This window comes from Pseudorasbora parva, chromosome 22 (genome assembly GCF_024679245.1).
Source record: "Pseudorasbora parva isolate DD20220531a chromosome 22, ASM2467924v1, whole genome shotgun sequence".
Lineage (NCBI taxonomy): Eukaryota > Metazoa > Chordata > Actinopteri > Cypriniformes > Gobionidae > Pseudorasbora > Pseudorasbora parva.
In genome coordinates, this window is record NC_090193.1 from 350,001 (window position 1) to 372,500 (window position 22,500).

The 22,500-nt window shown below is 47.9% G+C and overlaps 3 protein-coding genes across 4 annotated transcripts in view; 1 reads left to right on the forward strand and 2 right to left on the reverse strand.

The window, feature by feature from the left end:
- cyp27b1 (cytochrome P450, family 27, subfamily B, polypeptide 1) overlaps nucleotides 1-4,544 on the reverse strand; it is a 20,187-nt gene extending 15,643 nt beyond the window's left edge. For both annotated transcript variants that reach the window (XR_010900561.1, XM_067431118.1), the window contains exons 1-2: nucleotides 4,286-4,544; nucleotides 2,226-2,416 (exon numbers count right to left, since the gene is read on the reverse strand). Coding sequence is in view for 1 of the 2 variants with exons in the window: in XM_067431118.1 (XP_067287219.1) it covers nucleotides 2,226-2,416; nucleotides 4,286-4,480 (386 nt within the window). In the remaining variant the exon portion in view is untranslated. The remainder of the gene's footprint in view (nucleotides 1-2,225; nucleotides 2,417-4,285) is intronic.
- Nucleotides 4,545-6,211: 1,667 nt separating this feature from the next.
- Nucleotides 6,212-22,500, reverse strand: part of mettl1 (methyltransferase 1, tRNA methylguanosine) — an 88,223-nt gene continuing 71,934 nt past the window's right edge. Inside the window, exons 4-7 of the mRNA XM_067431119.1 lie at nucleotides 14,433-14,617; nucleotides 13,183-13,296; nucleotides 8,529-8,630; nucleotides 6,212-6,427 (exon numbers count right to left, since the gene is read on the reverse strand). Coding sequence (XP_067287220.1) covers nucleotides 6,308-6,427; nucleotides 8,529-8,630; nucleotides 13,183-13,296; nucleotides 14,433-14,617 — 521 coding nt within the window. The 3' untranslated portion in view covers nucleotides 6,212-6,307. The remainder of the gene's footprint in view (nucleotides 6,428-8,528; nucleotides 8,631-13,182; nucleotides 13,297-14,432; nucleotides 14,618-22,500) is intronic.
- The window catches only part of tegt (testis enhanced gene transcript (BAX inhibitor 1)), an 81,794-nt gene continuing 73,841 nt past the window's right edge, over nucleotides 14,548-22,500 (forward strand). The window contains exon 1 of the mRNA XM_067431121.1: nucleotides 14,548-14,558. The gene's annotated coding sequence lies outside the window, so the exon portion shown is untranslated. The remainder of the gene's footprint in view (nucleotides 14,559-22,500) is intronic.

Here is a 22,500-nt window from a genome sequence, read left to right on the forward strand (position 1 = left end):
ATTAGTGCGGTGATGAAGGACAGCGCGCGACTGCTCCTCGAGTCAGAGACGGACAGGAATCACACCAGACACGTTTACAAGCACACTTTTTTGTCATTCCGATTGAAAGATTTAGTGGACTGCTAACATGAGACGTTATCAGAAATGTCTCCGCTGTTTTCTCCAGCAGCTGGAGTGTGTTAACTCTAGCCAGAGCAACTCTTAACGCCCACCAGGACTAATACAGTATTATATTATAAGCTATTTATTTGTTGTAAAGCGTAATAATCATATCAGAAAAAAATGAACTCTTCTGTCAGGCGTTTAAAGTAAAATCTGCCTGGGGCAATATACGCTGAGTCATTACTCCAACATTATCTTCATAACTTACGAAATAAAAAGTTTACCCCTCAGAAAACTGAACTTTCCTCTCTTGTTAACATGAGCGCGGGACACCGTCACGTCATGGAACGACACACACTTATAGTAATCGGTCAGGTCGTTTACATGGTGAAAAATAGACTGTAAAAAAATAAATAACGAGTATGGAAGATATTCAAGCTGTGCTGCTTTTGCTGGTTATTTATAGGTTTACTAAAGAGGCTTTAGCTTGTAAGCATTGTAAAGCTAGATTTAAAATGACAATGTATGTTATTATCAGCTATTAAATTCTATTATGGACATTGCACGTGAGATGGCTGAGACGAACGCGCGCCATCAGACAGAGAGCAAGACTGATATTTACTGAACGCAGACCGAACCTCGCAAAAGACTTTTAAAAATGCCGGTTGAAATAAAATGCTGCGTGAGCTCAACCAATCAGCATGTTCTGCGCCCAGCATGTTCTGCGGGGGGGGGGGGGGGGGGGGGAAATATTTACCCGGAACTTCATTTAGACCCTGGTTCCTGCGGTCGAAACACACAGAGTACCACCCAAAGTTCCTGGGTAAAGTTCCTGCGGTGGAAACGCGGCTTTAGATGCAATATTGACTGTTTTAGTTCTGTTTCTTCAGCAGCAAAAAATTGTTCCAAACAGCAGAACCATAACACATCTCACAGCAACAGTGTGTGTGTGTGTGTGTGTGTGTGTGTGTGTGTGTGTGTGTGTGTGCGTGTGAATTAAAAGATTCAATAATCTATTCGTAAACGACTGCCTCGTTCTTAAATGAATCATCCATTTGAATGAATCATTTGAATGAATCGACTCAATGAATCACTCATTCAGACTCACCTGCTGCCCCCTGCTGGTGGTTTAGCTTCATGTTTAAACACTTTCCAACATTTCTCATTTGTTTATTCAAAAATACAAAATCACATAAAATGATTTAATGCAGTTGTAATTTTTCAGTGTAAATTGTTTAATTTGATTGGTAACAGCACTATAGTGTCTTATTTTAATTTAATGTATAGATCAAATTTAAGAACGATGTAAAACTTGAAGCATAGACTATATTTAATTTATAATTTGTTACATTTATAAAGCACTTTTCAAGGCACTCAATGTGCTTTAGATAGAAGGGGAATCTCCTCAACCACCACCAGTGTGCAGCATCCTCTGGATTAATAAGATTAGGGGGAAATGCCCTTCATAAAAGGTCAAAAATATCACAAATATGCAGATGTAAATATGCCAAAGCTGACTGAACACTGGTGAGAATTCTGCTTCAGAATAAATCATAATTACAACACAAAAAAATTAAATTAAAATTAAAAATACAACTTTTTTTTCTGGGACAAGCAAATGATTTCCTCGGACAAGTGAATGACAGAGTAAGTTATGTACACTATAAAACAGGACCATTATTGGGGATTTCTGGCTGGATGTGGCGACACAATCTGAGAAGCTTCCCATTCACACATACAGCGCCTCTAAATGCACAATCTGCTGTCATTTTACAGGACACCCTTTAAAGTTAAACACTGATAAAAGTGATGAACGTGTAAGTTGATTTTTGGTTATAAATTGATGGTTGAACGTGAATAACTGGCCTGCGGACGGTTTGGGCTTTTCCACTGATGGCAGAAAGCACTGGGATATTGGCACGCTACATGGGGAGGCTTGTGTATCGCAGAGATTTGGGGAGCGTTTAGAGCCACTGTATGCGTGTATGAGAAGCTTCTCAGTTTGAGTCGCCACATCCAGCCAGAAATCCCCAATAATGGTGGCAGAGCGAGGAGGCTAAAGCCTGCACCGGATTAAGCTGTAAACCAGAGGAGCATTAGGGAATAAAGGTAGAGAAACTCACGCTGTCAGGAGCCCGTATCCTTCCCCACGGAGCCGCCGATAATCCTTCCAGGACGAGAGGTCGGACCGCATGGGATGCTGACCCTCCTGCCTCAGGACCTGCTCTATCAGCTCCGGCTCCGCCACATGGACCGTCAGGATGGGCCCGAAACTGGCCTTCCACATCGGCCCATAACGGCTCCGGCCCTCCAGCTGCATACGGGGTCACAGGTTATTCAAACACGGGGTCACAGGTCATTCAAACACGGGGTCACAGGTCAGCACACGGGGTCACAGGTCATTCAAACACGGGGTCACAGGTCATTCAATATTTATTCGAAATATTAGCACAATAACCCCGGCCAGCGAGAGCTTTAGTGCGTCAGATATAGAACGCTCTAGCCAGGATTGCTTTGGGTATTTAGGGTGTTTGCTCGCTCGCGCCACACAGCGAGAGTGGGCTGATTATTGATGACCGACGGCCAAATGTGTCAAAAAGACCGAAGCACTCTGATGCAGGGAAGATCAGGAATAAGGGGATAAACACAGAGGTAACGTGAGGACTGAACAGTTTATCTAATTGCATAGTAAGATATGAATGTTTGCTAATTAATTCCAGTTATTTTTACCTTAAACTTTATGCAAGCAGCTCTTCAGGGAACTGAATTTTTTTTTCCGAAACGAATTAAATTTTTTACCCTAATCCAGTCCATTCTACCCCGTCATTGTGTTCATGATGTGTGTGTGTGTGTATACACACACACACACACACACACACACACACATCATGAACACAATGACAGGGTGGAATGGACTGGATTAGGGTAAAAAATTTAAAACACAACCAACATATAAAACAAAAACATGCATTACACAAATAAACCGGTGCCAGTGTTTCCCCAGATTAGGCTGATGCAACGTTAAACCTCGATATAAGGGCACCGAGTACAGTCACACCCAGGGCAGGGAATAGTTCAGAGCCGGCCCTGATTAACAGAGCTATAGAGAACAGGGAAGGGTTAGGGTAAGATGTGCCACAGGCTTTAATCACGGACACATATCTGAGCTTTTATTGTTATGATTAATAATAACGCTGTACTTTCTGTCGTTTCAACAGAAGACACATTTAGACATCCATAGCCAGCAGCCATATCCCCCTGTAGCCCAAGACTGGTTTCCCACTGAAGCTAAGCAGGGCTGAGCCTGGCCAGTACCTGATGGGAGACCAACTGGGAAAACCAGGAGCTGCTGGTAGAGGTGTTAGTGAGGCCAGCAGGGGGCGCTCACCCTGTGGTCTGTGTGGGTCCTAACGCTATAGTGATGGGGACACTATACTGTCAAAGAGCACCGTCCTCCGGCTGAGACGTTAAACCGAGGTCCCGACTCTCTGCTGTCGTTAAAAATCCCAGGATGTGCTTCGATAAAGAGTAGGGGTGTAACCCCGGCATCCTGGCCAAATCTGCCCATTGGCCGCTGTCCATCATGGCCCCTAATAATCCCCCTATCCTGATTGGCTTCATCACTCGGTCTCCTCTCCACCAATCAGCTGGTGTGTGGTGAGCGTTCTGGCCTAATATGGCTGCCGCCGCATCATCAGGTGGTGCTGCTCATTGGTGGTGGTTGAGGAGATTCCCCCCTTCAGTGTAAAGTGTTTGGGTGTCTAGAAAAGCGCTATATAAATGAATTATTATTATTATTAAATTATTAGTATTATTACATTTACATGTGCACTGTCCCTTTCAACATATAATAAACAGAAGTGTGTGTGTGTGTGTGTGTGTGTGTGTGTGTGTGTGTGTGTGTGTGTGTGTGTGTGTGTGTGTGTGTGTGTGTCCTTGTTTAAATTACACTGGGGGGATCAGCCAGCGGTCCCCACTTTTCAAAAGGCTTATAAATCACACAGAAGGAGTTTTTTTGAGAAAGTAAAAATGCAGAATGTTTCCTGTGATGGGTAGGTTTAGGGGCAGTGTGTGTGTGTGTGTGTGTGTGTGTGTGTGTGTGTGTGTGTGTGTGTGTGTGTGTGTGTGTGTGTGTGTGTGTGTGTGTGTGTGTGTGTGTGTGTGTGTGTGTGTCCGTCCGCACCTGCATTTGATGGAGTCGCGCGAGCCCGCGCCTGAAGAACAGATCCCAGAGGAAGCGCGCGGCCGACGGTCCGGGCATCTGCTCGAGCGTCTTCACCTGCGTGACGTCAGCCCACCTGTGCAGCGGGAGCGCGCTCCTGCCGGCCAGCCTCAGAGCTTGAGGAAGCATCCTCTTCCACAGGTTCGCGCAGATCATGCTCACCTCGCACGCGCTCGCCGGCGCTCGCTTTATATCGCGAGCGCTCTCCGCTCAGCCAATGGCGAGCGGAGAGCGCGGACTCCCCGCCTACTGATGAGATACGCGGAAATCTCTCACGGCTCTCCAAAAGATTAGTACATGCACTCTTCTGAAATCTGTCCATATATTGAAGCGCCATATGACGCAACGGGTTATCAGGAAACCGGCTCAGTTATTCTGAGACCTGATCCATAAGTCAACAGTCTCAGAGATCGATATGCGCGCTCCCATCCTGACCTGCTTCCAGTGTGTGTGTGTGCGCGCATGTGCGTGTGTTAACAGTGTGTGTGTGTGTGTGTGTGTGTGTGTGTGTGTGTGTGCACAGTGAGCCTTATCAGCAGTAAGAGGCATTGGCAGATCGGCCATCAGGAGAGAGCTCAGTCTTCTACACCAGTGGTTCTCAAACCTGTCCTGGGGACCCCTCACCACTGCACATTTTGCATGTCTCCCTCATCAGACACCCAATTCAAATCTTAGAGTCTCTACTAATGAGCTGATGATTTGAATCAGGTGTGTTTGATGAGGGAGACATGCAAAATGTGTACTGGTTGGGGGTCCCCAGGACAGGTTTGAGAACCACTGTTCTACACCATCGGGTCGGCTTATGATGCACTGTATAAAATCCAACTTATGTTTTGTATGACAAATTCAGCTTTTAAAGTTTATTCAACTATTTAACATTAAATTAGTTTGTACAACTAATTGACCCAACGTTGAAAAAACTCAAAAATGTTCTGCAGCTGGTTGCCTTAGTCTTTTAAAATTTCTCAACTCTTTTTTGTGTGTGTGTGTGTGTAGTCATACAGCATGTGGAGCTTAAAGGGACAGTTCACCCAAAACTAATGATCCTGTCATTAATCCCTCATGTCGTCTCGAACCCGTCAGACCTTCGCTCATCTTCAGATGAAGATATCCCTGATGAACTCTGACCCCTCCATCGACAGCAATGAACACTTTAAGGTTCACACACTCACTCACCCACTCACACACACACACTAATAACCCTTTATTCATCAATCTCTTCTGTTTCTGACACTGTTAATGCAGTAAATGCAGTGCAGCTCTTCAGAGTTCTCCAGCAGAACACCGGCTCGCCATTGGCCGATGCTGATCATTATTGCTAGCATGCTTTTAGAGATAAATCATTAACAATAGTTCATTACAGATAATGTTAGCTTATGAGATAATTTATAAAGTACTTTCTGTTGGGGATTGGAGTGAGCAGAGCAACAGCTAGAGGGTGTTGGCAGGTATAACAGTAGCAAACATGCATTGCAAAACACTCTCATATGGATCTGTCTTAACACACACAAAGGTGCTCTAACAAAGAAGCAGTCTTTAGTGTCCAGGAATTGGAGGGGCGATGTTGCTAATTAGCTAATTAGTTTCTTGATCCCTGTAGATGAGCTTCCTCTCCATCTACACGGGGTCAGGTGAAGGTCAACCCATGGGCTTCCTCTCCATCTACACGGGGTCAGGTGAAGGTCAACCCATGGGCTTCCTCTCCATCTACACGGGGTCAGGTAAAGGTCAACCCATGGGCTTCCTCTCCATCTACACGGGGTCAGGTGAAGGTCAACCCATGGGCTTCCTCTCCATCTACGGGGGTCAGGTTAAGGTCAACCCATGGGCACAAACACATTCTTATAAACCATGCCAGAGATTATCAGACAAGAAACGGAGAAGAACTAAGTATAATACACATTTAATACACAGTTAAGAACAGCATTTATCCATATTCACAAATGATAATCAGTTCTCCGCTGGCGGTTCCGTGAGATTCCGTCATGTCCCGGGATCCTCCACTCTTCGGAAAACTGCTAAAAAGTTTTTGCCTCCATTTCTCTGGACCTTCTTTCCCTCTTCAGTGCACGTTCCCAGATGACCAATAATGATATCATCAGCCTGTGACATGAACACAGATGCAATGAGCACAAGCATGTCATATTCTAAGGGCTCAAATCATTATTTATGATACAATTAAGAACTTTTCCCAGTGCATTGGGTTGGGTCCCCAGGGGTCAGGGAGTGAGATGGAGCCCCAGGGGTCAGGGAGTGAGATGGAGCCCCAGGGGTTAGGGAGCGTGATGGAGCCCCAGGGGTTAGGGAGCGTGATGGAGCCCCAGGGGTTAGGGAGCGTGATGGAGCCCCAGGGGTTAGGGAGCGTGATGGAGCCCCAGGGGTTAGGGAGCGTGATGGAGCCCCAGGGGTTAGGGAGCGAGATGGAGCCCCAGGGGGTTAGGGAGCGTGATGGAGCCCCAGGGGGTTAGGGAGCGTGATGGAGCCCCAGGGGTTAGGGAGCGTGATGGAGCCCCAGGGGTTGGGGAGCGTGATGGAGCCCCAGGGGGTTAGGGAGCGTGATGGAGCCCCAGGGGGTTAGGGAACGTGATGGAGCCCCAGGGGGTTAGGGAACGTGATGGAGCCCCAGGGGGTTAGGGAACGTGATGGAGCCCCAGGGGGTTAGGGAACATGATGGAGCCCCAGGGGGTTAGGGAACGTGATGGAGCCCCAGGGGGTTAGGGAACGTGATGGAGCCCCAGGGGTCAGGGAGCGTGATGGAGCCCCAGGGGTCAGGGAGCGTGATGGAGCCCCAGGGGTCAGGGAGCGTGATGGAGCCCCAGGGGTCAGGGAGCGTGATGGAGCCCCAGGGGTCAGGGAGCGTGATGGAGCCCCAGGGGTTAGGGGGCATGATGCAGCCCCAGGGGTTAGGGAGCGTGATGGAGCCCCAGGGGGTTAGGGAACGTGATGGAGCCCCAGGGGGTTAGGGAACGTGATGGAGCCCCAGGGGGTTAGGGAACGTGATGGAGCCCCAGGGGTTAGGGAGCGTGATGGAGCCCCAGGACTTAGGGGGCGTGATGGAGCCCCAGAGGTTAGGGGGCATGATGCAGCCCCAGGGGGTTAGGGAGCGTGATGGAGCCCCAGGGGGTTAGGGAACGTGATGGAGCCCCAGGGGGTTAGGGAACGTGATGGAGCCCCAGGGGGTTAGGGAACGTGATGGAGCCCCAGGGGTTAGAGAGCGTGATGGAGCCCCAGGGGGTTAGGGAACATGATGGAGCCCCAGGGGGTTAGGGAACGTGATGGAGCCCCAGAGGGTTAGGGAACGTGATGGAGCCCCAGGGGTTAGGGAGCGTGATGGAGCCCCAGGGGTCAGGGAGCGTGATGGAGCCCCAGGGGGTTAGGGGGCATGATGCAGCCCCAGGGGTTAGGGAGCGTGATGGAGCCCCAGGGGGTTAGGGAACGTGATGGAGCCCCAGGGGGTTAGGGAACGTGATGGAGCCCCAGGGGGTTAGGGAACGTGATGGAGCCCCAGGGGTTAGGGAGCGTGATGGAGCCCCAGGACTTAGGGGGCGTGATGGAGCCCCAGAGGTTAGGGGGCATGATGCAGCCCCAGGGGGTTAGGGAGCGTGATGGAGCCCCAGGGGGTTAGGGAACGTGATGGAGCCCCAGGGGGTTAGGGAACGTGATGGAGCCCCAGGGGGTTAGGGAACGTGATGGAGCCCCAGGGGTTAGAGAGCGTGATGGAGCCCCAGGGGGTTAGGGAACATGATGGAGCCCCAGGGGGTTAGGGAACGTGATGGAGCCCCAGGGGGTTAGGGAACGTGATGGAGCCCCAGGGGTTAGGGAGCGTGATGGAGCCCCAGGGGTCAGGGAGCGTGATGGAGCCCCAGGGGTTAGGGGGCATGATGCAGCCCCAGGGGTTAGGGAACGTGATGCAGCCCCAGGGGTTAGGGGGCATGATGCAGCCCCAGGGGTTAGGGGGCATGATGCAGCCCCAGGGGTTAGGGAGCATGATAGAGCCCCAGGGGTTAGGGAGCGTGATAGAGCCCCAGGGGTTAGGGAGCGTGATGGAGCCCCAGGGGTTAGGGAGCGAGATCCCTATGGTTCTCCCCCTTATGGTTTAATATCATTACTATGTTCAATTTCTCAGGCCTAGTGATCTTCAAACCAATGGTTAAAAAGAGAAACTATATCCTGAAAGAGTTAAGAGTTACAGATGTAGACGTACCAGCTCCTCCTCGGACACGCGGCTGAAGAGAGGATGAGCGCTGAAGTGCTTGACAATCCACTCATGCACCTCTTCCACATCAGTGTTAGTGTACACTAAACCCTACAAAGAACACACATCAGTGTTAGTGTACACTAAACCCTACACACATCAGTGTTAGTGTACACTAAACCCTACAAAGAACACACATCAGTGTTAGTGTACACTAAACCCTACACACATCATTGTTAGTGTACACTAAACCCTAAAGAGAACACACATCAGTGTTAGTGTACACTAAACCCTAAAGAGAGAACATCAGTGTTAGTGTACACTAAACCCTAAAGAGAGAACACATCAGTGTTAGTGTACACTAAACCCTAAAGAGAGCATGCATCAGTGTAAGTGTACACTAAACCCTACACACATCAGTGTTAGTGTACACTAAACCCTAAAGAGAACACACATCAGTGTTAGTGTACACTAAACCCTACAGAGAACACACATCAGTGTTAGTGTACACTAAACCCTACAGAGAACACACAGTGCTAGTGTACACTAAACCCTATAAAGAACACACATCAGTGTTAGTGTACACTAAACCCTATAAAGAACACACATCAGTGTTAGTGTACACTAAACCCTACACACATCAGTGTTAGTGTACACTAAACCCTATAAAGAACACACATCAGTGTTAGTGTACACTAAACCCTACACACATCAGTGTTAGTGTACACTAAACCCTACACACATCAGTTTTAGTGTACACTAAACGATATCCCTTGTGATGTCATTAATCTTTATTTGATATCCTTCCCTGTTGTTTAAACTGCTAAATATAACTTGCTCATCACCATATTTTCTAATATTGCCTACCACATTACATCTGACATCGCTAACTTTTAATTTAAATCACTATCACACGTTAGCATTTCGCTAGCCTGTTAGCTTGAAATCTCTGCACCCGGGTCTTCTGTTTTTTGAGTACATTAGACAACTGTGGTAAGTTGGATTAGTAAATAGACTCCATCAAACCATTTTGGTAAGTTGCAAACAAATATGGTAACCCATGCCTTTTCTAGTCATTGTTACTTGCACTGCATGCTGGCGAACAGGGCTTCACATGTGATAAACGTAATGAAATAATCAGGCTGACGCAGAATATTTCAGAATTAGAGACACGCATCCAGTGCGTACATACACTTTATGTGAGAGTAGTGAGAATGTAACAGCTTTAGACACGGATTTGGATGCGACTAGCTTAGTGAACACTCATAGTTTGGTTCCGGCTGAGCCCGCGCAGCAGGACAATCGAGTAACTGTGAAACGTCGCGAATCTAAAAATCACTCTTCTGTTCCGATTAGAATATCAAACAGGTTCTCCCCACTCAGTGACGCACCCACTGAGGATCCTGTTGAAAGTGCCCTAGTTATTGGCAATTCTATTACACGGAACGTGAAAATAGAGACACCAGCCACCAAAATTAACAAAAAAGAGGTGTGTAAACTTGCAAGTATGATGTCAAAGGCAGTCTTTTTCTCTGGTCCCCTCCCTGTTAAAAGGAGTGATGAAATAGTTAGCAGATTATCATCACTCAATGGCTGGTTGTCTAAGTGGTGTCTGCAAAATAACATAGGGTTCAGAGACTCTAGCTTTTGGGGCAGACTTAACCTGTTGAAGAGAGATGGTATTCATCCCTCCCTCCACTAGGACCCAGGTCAGGAAGTCAAGTCAACTTATATTATATGGTGCAGGTCCACCATCTGATCCGGACACAGCCTGGATCCGGACTGCAGTAAACCTCGGGATAAACAGAGAGACTAACATTAGTGTAGATGCCGCTCTTCTGATGATGTAACGAGTACATCAGGTGTTATGGGAAGTGTTCCCGGTTCCGGCTGACCTAGTTAATGCAGCCGAACAATCAGTCAATTGATCTGAATAATGAGAGTTAATAATGTTCTGTGTGTATGCCATAGTAAAGAGATGTGTTTTTAGTCTAGATTTAAACTGACAGAGTGTGTCTGCTTCCTGAACAATGCTAGGAAGACTATTCCAGAGTTTAGGAGCTAAATAGGAAAAGGATCGACCGCCTGCAGTTGATTTAGATATTCTAGGTATGATCAACTGGCCAGAGTTTAGAGACCGCAATAGACGTGATGGAGTATAATGTGTTAAGAGCTCGCTTAAGTACTGGAGCTAAACCATTTAGTGCTTTGTAAGTAATAAGTAAGATTTTAAAATGTATGCGATGTTTAATAGGGAGCCAGTGCAGTGTTGACAGAACTGGACTAATATGATCATACTTCCTGGTTCTAGTAGGAACTCGAGCTGCTGCGCTTTGGACCAGCTGGAGTTTGTTTATTAAGCGAGCAGGGCAACCACCCAGTAGAGCATTACAATAATCTAGCCTTGAGCTCATGAACGCATCGACTAACTGTTCAGCATTTTGCATTAAGAGCATGTGCCGTATTTTTGATATTTTTTTAAGATGATAGAATGCGGTTTTACAGATGCTAGAAATGTGGCTTTCAAATGAGAGATTGGTATCAAAGAGCACACCCAGGTTCCTCACTGACGACGAGGGCTTGACAGAGCAGTCATCAAGTGTTAGACAGTATTCTAGGTTACTACTTGTGGAGTTTGTCCAATAATTAAAACAATTTTTTTTCTGAATTTAGTTGCAGGAAATTACTATTCATCTAATTTTTTATATCAGCTCTGCATTCCGTTAATCTTGTGAATTAGTAAGTTTCGTCAGGGTGTGAGGAAATATAGAGCTGAGTATCGTCAGCATAACAATGAAAACTAACGCCATGCTTCCTAATGATATCTCCCAGTGGAGCAGATACAGGGTGAAGAGCAGCGGTCCTAACACTGAGCCTTGCGGTACTCCAGACTGAACTTGTGATCGGTGTGACATCTCTTCATTTACTGCTATAAACTGATAACGGTCAGATAAGTGCGATTTAAACCATGCCAATGCAGTTCCACTAACGCCAACATAATTTTCGATTCTATTCAGAAGAATATTGTGATCGATAGTATCAAATGCAGCGCTAAGATCGAGTAACACTAATAGAGAGACTCAACCACGATCAGATGATAAGAGTAAATCATTTGTAACTCTAATGAGAGCAGTCTCAGTGCTATGATATGGTCTAAATCCTGACTGGAAATCCTCACATATACCATTTCTTTCTAAAAAGGAACATAATTGTGAAGACACGGCCTTTTCTAGTATTTTTGATAGAAACGGTAGATTCGAGATTGGCCTGTAATTGACTAATTCTTTAGGATCAAGTTGCGTTTTTTTTTATAAGTGGTTTAATAATACTTAAATTTTCAATACATATCCTTATGTCAAGGATGAATTAATGATAATAAGCAGAGGCTCTATGACCTCTGGAAGTATCTCTTTTAATAGCCTAGTCGGTATAGGGTCAAGCATACATGTTGTTGATTTTGATGATTTAACAAGTTTAGCCAAGTGTCCTTTAGTCTCCTATAGCAGTGAATGAGTGTGAGTGTGTGTGTGTGTGTGTGTGTGTGTGTGTGTTCTCCTATAGCAGTGAATGAGTGTGTGTGTGTGTTCTCCTATAGCAGTGAATGAGTGTGTGTGTGTGTTCTCCTATAGCAGTGAATGAGTGTGTGTGTGTGTGTTCTCCTATAGCAGTGAATGAGTGTGTGTGTGTGTTCTCCTATAGCAGTGAATGAGTGTGTGTGTGTGTTCTCCTATAGCAGTGAATGAGTGTCATTTTTCCTCAGTGACACTACAATGCTCTGTCTGAAGTGATACTGTAGTAGAAGGCTGCATGGTTATAATTTTATACAACAAACATCAGAAGTTGAAGCTTTTTTTTGGTAAATTTAGAACCGTATCGAATAAATACCTAGGGTTGTGTTTGTTTTCTTCTAAGAGAGTCGAGAAATAAACAGATGTAGCAACAGATCTTTTTAATGGCCTTTTATCAACTGTATCAGCTATAATACTGATCTGCCAACATTGTCTCTCTATGATAAATTAAAATAAGCTGATAACATCACTGTTTACTCCAGAACGACTGTACAGCCAAATCTAATTCTGCCGCAGTATTGTCCTGTTTGACACTGAAGCTGCTTTAAACAATCGGACTTGTAAAAGGGCGATATAAATAAAGCTGACTTGATTTGATTTAAACCCTACAGAACACACATCACTGCACATTCATTTATTCTGTAAGTGTCAAACCAATGACCAGTTATCGGTTCTCACACACACACACACACACGTCCAGCTCATTGGAAATGAAAATCAATGCAATGGTTCTGCCTGAAATACTTTGAACTGTAACTCAGCAAACACTGGACCTTATCGGCCGTGTCATTGGCGTTTACTCTTTAGACGGTTCAGAATAACTGGAAGATAATGTTCTCGGAAGTAACGAACGGATTCGCTCGTACGAACACGAGCCTGCAGCGGAGAGGACATTTACATCCTCGTGTGACCTTTGCCCTCACCATCTCCTTATAGATTATATTCTCTCTCCGTTTCTGTGGCGCGCACACACACACACGGCTCCACACACACACACACACACACACACACACACACACACACACACACACACACACACACACTCACTCTCTCTCTCTCTCTTAAACAGCTGATTAAAGAGGAAAGGCTCTTACCCCGACCCTCAGTGTGTATGCGTACTCCGCCAGTAGCGTTGGGCTGATAATGCGCCATTTGTGTTTGGTTTTCTTGAAGTGTGGATCCGGAAAGAGGAAGAACATCTTACTGAGCTGAGAAACAAACACATGATAGAAAGCTCAGGTAATTAATGACAGGATTTACATTTCTGACTAAACTAACCCTTTAAAGGCCAGCAGAAGCCCATAGCCCTGAGCAGGTACGGTAACCGTTAACGTTTGAACGACAGTAACGTTAAAGGTTACTGTACCTGATCAGGGCTATGGGCTTCTGCTGGCCTTTAAAGGGTTAGTTCAGCCAGAAATGTGAATTGTGTGATTAATTCCTCCTGTGGTTGGCCAGCCGTCAGCCCTCCGCTCATCTTCACACACAGATGAAGATATTAGTGTTGAAATCCGATGGCTCAGAAAGGCCTTCATTGACACCAATGTCATTTCCTCTCTCAAGACCCATAAAGGCACTAAAGACGTCGTTACAAAGCCCATCTCACTACAGCGGCTCTACAATCATTTATGAAGAAGCCAGAATAGAGTTTAGATGACTAAATAACGACTTATATAGTGATGGGCGATTTCAGAACAAAGCTTCGAACCGTTATGAGTCAGTGAATCGATTCATGATTCGGATGGCTTGTCAAGCTGCGCAAATCACGAGACTTTGGCGATCCGTGATCCATCATCTGTGTGTGAAGATGAACGGAGGTCTGCAGCTGGCCAACCATAGGAGGAATTAATGAAGTTACATCTTTGGCTGAACTAACGCTTTAAAGCCTGCGAACCTGACAGACAGTTAGACGTGATTAGAGTAAATCCTCATATCCTCGAGGCTGCTAATGTGGCTACAGCTCATCATTAGTCTCGCACTTCTCATAAGTGACACTAGCCTACTCTTCAAATACATTTCTCCAAACGTGTTTATTATTTTAGGTAGTTATCACGATAATCCATGTCCAAGAGTCAATTTCCTCGGACTAGATGGTTTTTATTTGTTACTTTTTTGACACGATGCTATATAAACACACATTGAGCTCCTCCAGCTTTTATTTAAATTTGCATTAGTTAAATATTTAGTTTAGTTTCACCCGAAACATTTATATTTACATTTTAGATTTAGATTTAACATTTAGATTTAACATTTAAAGCATTATTGTGTGGTCTGTTGTCTGAAGTTGGGCTCTCACACACACACACACACACACACACACACACACACACACACACACTCATACCTGTCCCTTAGAGAAGAAGTTGGGCAGGTACTTCATGGCGTTGCTGCGGAGGCAGGCGATGTTCTGGTATCGGCCCGGCTCGGCCAATCGCAGCGAGCGAATGCGGTCCTGCACGTAATCCGACACTTTGACCCGGATCTCCAAACCCAAACTCAGCCGGCTGGGAAACAGCTCCGACAGCTGAACTACAGACAAAACATTCAAAACAAGCCCAATGAGTCCCAATCTCAGAGTCACAGAGCTTAAAGGGTTAGTTCAGCCAAAACTGAAACTTCTGTCATTAACTCCTCTCTCTAATGTCGCTCCACACCCGTCAGACCTCCGTTCATCTTCACACACAGTTTAAGATATTTTATATTTAGTCCGAGAGCGTATACAAGTGTATGCACACTATACTGTCCATGTCCAGAAAGGGAATGACAGACATTTCATGTTTGGCTGAACTAACCCTTTTAGGGTTTCAAGTGTTAGTTATTTTAATAAAGGGTGCTCTGATCAGGATTTTTGGACAAATTCCCACCGATACCAGGGATAAATAAAGTTTAAGTAAGTTTAAGTAAGTAATCTATTTGAAGCCTTCTTATCATCATATAGAATTATTTACAGGGAGCTTTACAGACATTCACTGAGGGCCTTGATGACTTGTTATATATATTCCCAGTGAGCTGAGAGCACTGCAGAACCGGACACTTTTAAAGCAGAACTGAAGACTTTTCTATTCAGAAAGGCTTTTTTGTGTTGATTGTTTTTATTATTTTCTGTAGTTTACTTGTTTTTAGGCATTCAGGAGACACCAATTGACACGGTCTCAGCAGTAATTATCTTACCTAAATCTTGACCATGCAGTGCACTTTTGTTTTTAACAACAATTTTTCAGGTAGGTCTAACATTAGTATTGAGGTAAGAAATATTGAAGAAATTAAATAAAGAATCAAATGTAAATTAATATTGGTCTTCCCTGGATACATTTGAATAATCCTTATAAAAGTTGCAAAAGATAGTCATTACCAAAAAAACAAAAACAAAACAGTTAGTCCTTACAAAATTTCAGAAGTTAGTCATTTAAGAGCAGTGAGTGTCATTAAGGTTAATCAAACAACAACAAAAGAGCCGTTTCCACCTAAATTACCCGGAACAAGTTTTACCAGGAACTTTTTTTACAGGAACTTTCCCCCCAGACCTGCTTCTGTCTGCATTTCCACTGCAGTCTAAAGTACTGTGAAGATTAGGCAGATTATAGTCCGGTGATGTAGGACAGCACTGACCCTTCCAGTCAGAGACAGACAGTAAGGCCGGAGACACACTGCAAGCGTGGTGTGAGGGTGACGTTTCTGTTACGTGTCAAAATGGCATATAAACATATTTTCCTATTATATTTTGCCTGGAAATGCTTCCAACACGCATTAACCACGCGTGTGACCCAGACAGTATGCAAGCTCTAACCGGTTAACATGGGAGCTAAAATAAAAACGGACACGCCACGCAGCCGAGACGCTCACGACAGGCTTGCAGTGTGTCCCCGGCGTAATCATTTTTAGCGCGACACTGTCTGCAACAACAATGGAGGAGATTCAAGCGGTGCAGCTTTCGCTGGTTATATGTAGTAGTTTACAAATGAGGTAATTAACAAAACGGCAGATAAGAGACGAGCACTTATACTAAAGCATATTCTGAAAGCTTGTAAAGCTAGATTTAAAATGACAATAAAATAACAATAATGCATGTTATTATCAGCTATCACGGACATTGATCATGAGATGGCGGAGATGAACGCGAAAGAGCAAGACTGATATTTACTGAACGCAGAACGAACCTCGCAAAAGACTTTTAAGAATGCCGGTTGAAATAAGTCTATGTGAGCTTAACCAATCAGCACGTTCAGCACCCAAGTCCCGTCCTCGAAAGTTCCTGAACTATGAAAAAGTACAACCTCGCGAACAGGGCCGTTTGGAGGGGGAAATATTTACACGGAACTTCATTTAGACCCTGCGGTGGAAACGCAGCGAGAAGCAGCCAAAGGTTCTCGCGGTGGAAACGCAGCGAGAAGCAGCCAAAGGTTCCCGCGGTGGAAACGCAGCGAGAGGCAGCCAAAGGTTCCCGCGGTGGAAACGCAGCGAGAGGCAGCCAAAGGTTCCCGAGGTGGAAACGCAGCGAGAGGCAGCCAAAGGTTCTCGCGGTGGAAACGCAGCGAGAGGCAGCCAAAGGTTCCCGCGGTGGAAACGCAGCGAGAGGCAGCCAAAGGTTCCAGCGGCGGAAACGCAGCGAGAGGCAGCCAAAGGTTCCCGCGGTGGAAACGCAGCGAGAGGCAGCCAAAGGTTCTCGCGGTGGAAACGCAGCGAGAGGCAGCCAAAGGTTCCCGCGGTGGAAACGCAGCGAGAGGCAGCCAAAGGTTCCCGAGGTGGAAACGCAGCGAGAGGCAGCCAAAGGTTCCCGAGGTGGAAACGCAGCGAGAAGCAGTCAAAGGTTCTCGCGGCGGAAACGCAGCGAGAAGCAGCCAAAGGTTCCCGAGGCGGAAACGCAGCGAGAAGCAGCCAAAGGTTCCCGCGGCGGAAACGCAGCGAGAAGCAGCCAAAGGTTCCCGCGGCGGAAACGCAGCGAGAAGCAGCCAAAGGTTCCAGCGGCGGAAACGCAGCGAGAAGCAGCCAAAGGTTCCCGCGGCGGAAACGCAGCGAGAAGCAGCCAAAGGTTCCCGAGGCGGAAACGCAGCGAGAAGCAGCCAAAGGTTCCCGAGGCGGAAACGCAGCGAGAAGCAGCCAAAGGTTCCCGAGGCGGAAACGCAGCGAGAAGCAGCCAAAGGTTCCAGCGGCGGAAACGCAGCGAGAAGCAGCCAAAGGTTCCCGAGGCGGAAACGCAGCGAGAAGCAGCCAAAGGTTCCAGCGGCGGAAACGCAGCGAGAAGCAGCCAAAGGTTCCAGCGGCGGAAACGCAGCGAGAAGCAGCCAAAGGTTCCAGCGGCGGAAACGCAGCGAGAAGCAGCCAAAGGTTCCCGAGGCGGAAACGCAGCGAGAAGCAGCCAAAGGTTCCAGCGGCGGAAACGCAGCGAGAAGCAGCCAAAGGTTCCCGAGGCGGAAACGCAGCGAGAAGCAGCCAAAGGTTCCCGAGGCGGAAACGCAGCGAGAAGCAGCCAAAGGTTCCAGCGGCGGAAACGCAGCGAGAAGCAGCCAAAGGTTCCAGCGGCGGAAACGCAGCGAGAAGCAGCCAAAGGTTCCAGCGGCGGAAACGCAGCGAGAAGCAGCCAAAGGTTCCCGCGGCGGAAACGCAGCGAGAAGCAGCCAAAGGTTCCCGCGGCGGAAACGCAGCGAGAAGCAGCCAAAGGTTCCAGCGGCGGAAACGCAGCGAGAAGCAGCCAAAGGTTCCAGCGGCGGAAACGCAGCGAGAAGCAGCCAAAGGTTCCCGCGGCGGAAACGCAGCGAGAAGCAGCCAAAGGTTCCCGAGGCGGAAACGCAGCGAGAAGCAGCCAAAGGTTCCCGCGGCGGAAACGCAGCGAGAAGCAGCCAAAGGTTCCCGAGGCGGAAACGCAGCGAGAAGCAGCCAAAGGTTCCCGAGGCGGAAACGCAGCGAGAAGCAGCCAAAGGTTCCCGAGGCGGAAACGCAGCGAGAAGCAGCCAAAGGTTCCCGAGGCGGAAACGCAGCGAGAAGCAGCCAAAGGTTCCCGAGGCGGAAACGCAGCGAGAAGCAGCCAAAGGTTCCCGAGGCGGAAACGCAGCGAGAAGCAGCCAAAGGTTCCAGCGGCGGAAACGCAGCGAGAAGCAGCCAAAGGTTCCAGCGGCGGAAACGCAGCGAGAAGCAGCCAAAGGTTCCAGCGGCGGAAACGCAGCGAGAAGCAGCCAAAGGTTCCAGCGGCGGAAACGCAGCGAGAAGCAGCCAAAGGTTCCCGCGGCGGAAACGCAGCGAGAAGCAGCCAAAGGTTCCAGCGGCGGAAACGCAGCGAGAAGCAGCCAAAGGTTCCCGCGGTGGAAACGCAGCGAGAAGCAGCCAAAGGTTCCCGCGGTGGAAACGCAGCGAGAAGCAGCCAAAGGTTCCCGCGGCGGAAACGCAGCGAGAAGCAGCCAAAGGTTCCCGCGGCGGAAACGCAGCGAGAAGCAGCCAAAGGTTCCAGCGGCGGAAACGCAGCGAGAAGCAGCCAAAGGTTCCAGCGGCGGAAACGCAGCGAGAGGCAGCCAAAGGTTCCAGCGGCGGAAACGCAGCGAGAAGCAGCCAAAGGTTCCAGCGGCGGAAACGCAGCGAGAAGCAGCCAAAGGTTCCAGCGGCGGAAACGCAGCGAGAGGCAGCCAAAGGTTCCCGCGGTGGAAACGCAGCGAGAAGCAGCCAAAGGTTCCAGCGGCGGAAACGCAGCGAGAAGCAGCCAAAGGTTCCAGCGGCGGAAACGCAGCGAGAGGCAGCCAAAGGTTCCAGCGGCGGAAACGCAGCGAGAGGCAGCCAAAGGTTCCCGCGGCGGAAACGCAGCGAGAAGCAGCCAAAGGTTCCAGCGGTGGAAACGCAGCGAGAAGCAGCCAAAGGTTCCCGAGGTGGAAACGCAGCGAGAAGCAGCCAAAGGTTCCCGCGGCGGAAACGCAGCGAGAAGCAGCCAAAGGTTCCCGAGGCGGAAACGCAGCGAGAAGCAGCCAAAGGTTCCCGAGGCGGAAACGCAGCGAGAAGCAGCCAAAGGTTCCCGAGGCGGAAACGCAGCGAGAAGCAGCCAAAGGTTCCCGAGGCGGAAACGCAGCGAGAAGCAGCCAAAGGTTCCAGCGGCGGAAACGCAGCGAGAAGCAGCCAAAGGTTCCAGCGGCGGAAACGCAGCGAGAAGCAGCCAAAGGTTCCCGCGGTGGAAACGCAGCGAGAAGCAGCCAAAGGTTCCCGCGGTGGAAACGCAGCGAGAAGCAGCCAAAGGTTCCCGCGGTGGAAACGCAGCGAGAAGCAGCCAAAGGTTCCCGCGATGGAAACGCAGCGAGAAGCAGCCAAAGGTTCCAGCGGCGGAAACGCAGCGAGAAGCAGCCAAAGGTTCCAGCGGCGGAAACGCAGCGAGAGGCAGCCAAAGGTTCCAGCGGCGGAAACGCAGCGAGAAGCAGCCAAAGGTTCCAGCGGTGGAAACGCAGCGAGAAGCAGCCAAAGGTTCCCGCGGCGGAAACGCAGCGAGAAGCAGCCAAAGGTTCCAGCGGCGGAAACGCAGCGAGAAGCAGCCAAAGGTTCCAGCGGCGGAAACGCAGCGAGAGGCAGCCAAAGGTTCCAGCGGCGGAAACGCAGCGAGAAGCAGCCAAAGGTTCCAGCGGTGGAAACGCAGCGAGAGGCAGCCAAAGGTTCCAGCGGCGGAAACGCAGCGAGAAGCAGCCAAAGGTTCCAGCGGCGGAAACGGAGCGAGAAGCAGCCAAAGGTTCCAGCGGCGGAAACGCAGCGAGAGGCAGCCAAAGGTTCCAGCGGCGGAAACGCAGCGAGAGGCAGCCAAAGGTTCCCGCGGTGGAAACGCAGTGAGAAGCAGCCAAAGGTTCCAGCGGCGGAAACGCAGCGAGAAGCAGCCAAAGGTTCCAGCGGCGGAAACGCAGCGAGAGGCAGCCAAAGGTTCCAGCGGCGGAAACGCAGCGAGAGGCAGCCAAAGGTTCCCGCGGTGGAAACGCAGCGAGAAGCAGCCAAAGGTTCCAGCGGTGGAAACGCAGCGAGAAGAAGCCAAAGGTTCCCGCGGTGGAAACGCAGCGAGAAGCAGCCAAAGGTTCCCGCGGTGGAAACGCAGCGAGAAGAAGCCAAAGGAGGAGCGGGAAGGGGCGAATTGAACGGAGATACGGAGCGCGGCAGAGTTTAAGAGGATTTTTATATTCCAAAACACAATTAAAAAAGGACAAAAACATGGGGAAGACAGTGTAAGACAGGAGGCTATTGAGTTTATCTTTGACACTTATAAAAGCGGCTGAGAGGGACTCATCTGACCCAGAGACTGCATATTCAGATGTTGAGGAGGCATTTGTTGCTACCCTTGATCTAGACATGGATCGGTAAGTGAAGCTTGTCTTTTCTATGCTGAAACTGTGAGAAATGTCGGTGAAATAGGCATAGATTCAATGTTTTGGTTAAAAACAAAAAAAAACACTGTTTCATACATCGTGTGTGTGTGTGTGTGTGTGTGTGTGTGTGTGTGTAATCACGATCTCTTGGAGAATGCAGAGTGAACACTGGCAAGACTAAAAAGTAAATGCAAAAGATAAACTTTAGTGACGCTGACACTGCCTCGATAGTGCGAGTGGCAAACCCTGCATCACCTGTGCAGCGGTTTACGTGCAGATGAAGATCTGAAGCCATTTGAGCGCTTTAGAGTCAAAGAGAGATTTATTTAATACAGAAATATAATTTGTACCTCACCTTCAGCATTAAAATAATTTTACCCGCGCCGGAAAGAGAATGAGATTGGCCTTTTGAGACCGCCGATCAATCGAGCAACCCTAATTTTAATGTCACGTTTATCAGTGTCAGTGTTGGGGAAACGCATTACAAGTAACTCGAGTTACGTAATCAGATTACTTTTTCAAGTAACCAGTAAAGTAATGCATTACTTTTAAAATTTACAACAAAATATCTGAGTTACTTTTTCAAATAAGTAACACAAGTTACTTTGTTTTCCCATTTATTGACTGAGAGCTGAGATGGACTGCTGAGATGAATGGTAAGTGTGGAGTCGGTGTGTGTGAACATGATGGTTACTGTAGCTCTAGCATGCCTTTACTAATCTCATTTGCACAAAAAAGATTCAGTATTTCTCAAAATTAATAAAATCTCTGAATTGCAAAATTAGAATACTATGCAAACATAAATGCATGTTAAATAAATGTAATATTTGTATGCATTTAATCTCACTTTATTGACGCAATTTGTGAAGTAACACAATTAGTTACTTTTTAAGGGAGTAACGCAATATTGTAATGCATTACTTTTCAAAGTACCCAACACTTATCAGTATAGCAGTCTTCCCAACACAAAGCAGATTTACAGATGTGTTTCATGGTGAGCAGCGTTACAGATGTGTTTCATGGTGAGCGGCGTCACCGATGTGTTTTATGGTGAGCGGCGTTACAGATGTGTTTTATGGTGAGCGGCGTTACAGATGTGTTTTATGGTGAGCGGCGTTACAGATGTGTTTCATGGTGAGCAGCGTTACAGATGTGTTTTATGGTGAGCGGCGTCACCGATGTGTTTTATGGTGAGCGGCGTTACAGATGTGTTTTATGGTGAGCGGCGTCACCGATGTGTTTTATGGTGAGCGGCGTTACAGATGTGTTTCATGGTGAGCGGCGTCACCGATGTGTTTCATGGTGAGCGGCGTTACAGATGTGTTTTATGGTGAGCGGCGTCACCGATGTGTTTTATGGTGAGCGGCGTTACAGATGTGTTTTATGGTGAGCGGCGTTACAGATGTGTTTTATGGTGAGCGGCGTTACAGATGTGTTTTATGGTGAGCGGCGTCACCGATGTGTTTTATGGTGAGCGGCGTTACAGATGTGTTTTATGGTGAGCGGCGTCACCGATGTGTTTTATGGTGAGCGGCGTTACAGATGTGTTTTATGGTGAGCGGCGTTACAGATGTGTTTTATGGTGAGCGGCGTTACAGATGTGTTTTATGGTGAGCGGCGTCACCGATGTGTTTTATGGTGAGCGGCGTTACAGATGTGTTTCATGGTGAGCGGCGTCACCGATGTGTTTTATGGTGAGCGGCGTTACAGATGTGTTTTATGGTGAGCGGCGTCACCGATGTGTTTTATGGTGAGCGGCGTTACAGATGTGTTTTATGGTGAGCGGCGTCACCGATGTGTTTTATGGTGAGCGGCGTTACAGATGTGTTTCATGGTGAGCGGCGTCACCGATGTGTTTCATGGTGAGCGGCGTTACAGATGTGTTTTATGGTGAGCGGCGTCACCGATGTGTTTTATGGTGAGCGGCGTTACAGATGTGTTTTATGGTGAGCGGCGTTACAGATGTGTTTTATGGTGAGCGGCGTTACAGATGTGTTTTATGGTGAGCGGCGTCACCGATGTGTTTCATGGTGAGCGGCGTTACAGATGTGTTTTATGGTGAGCGGCGTCACCGATGTGTTTTATGGTGAGCGGCGT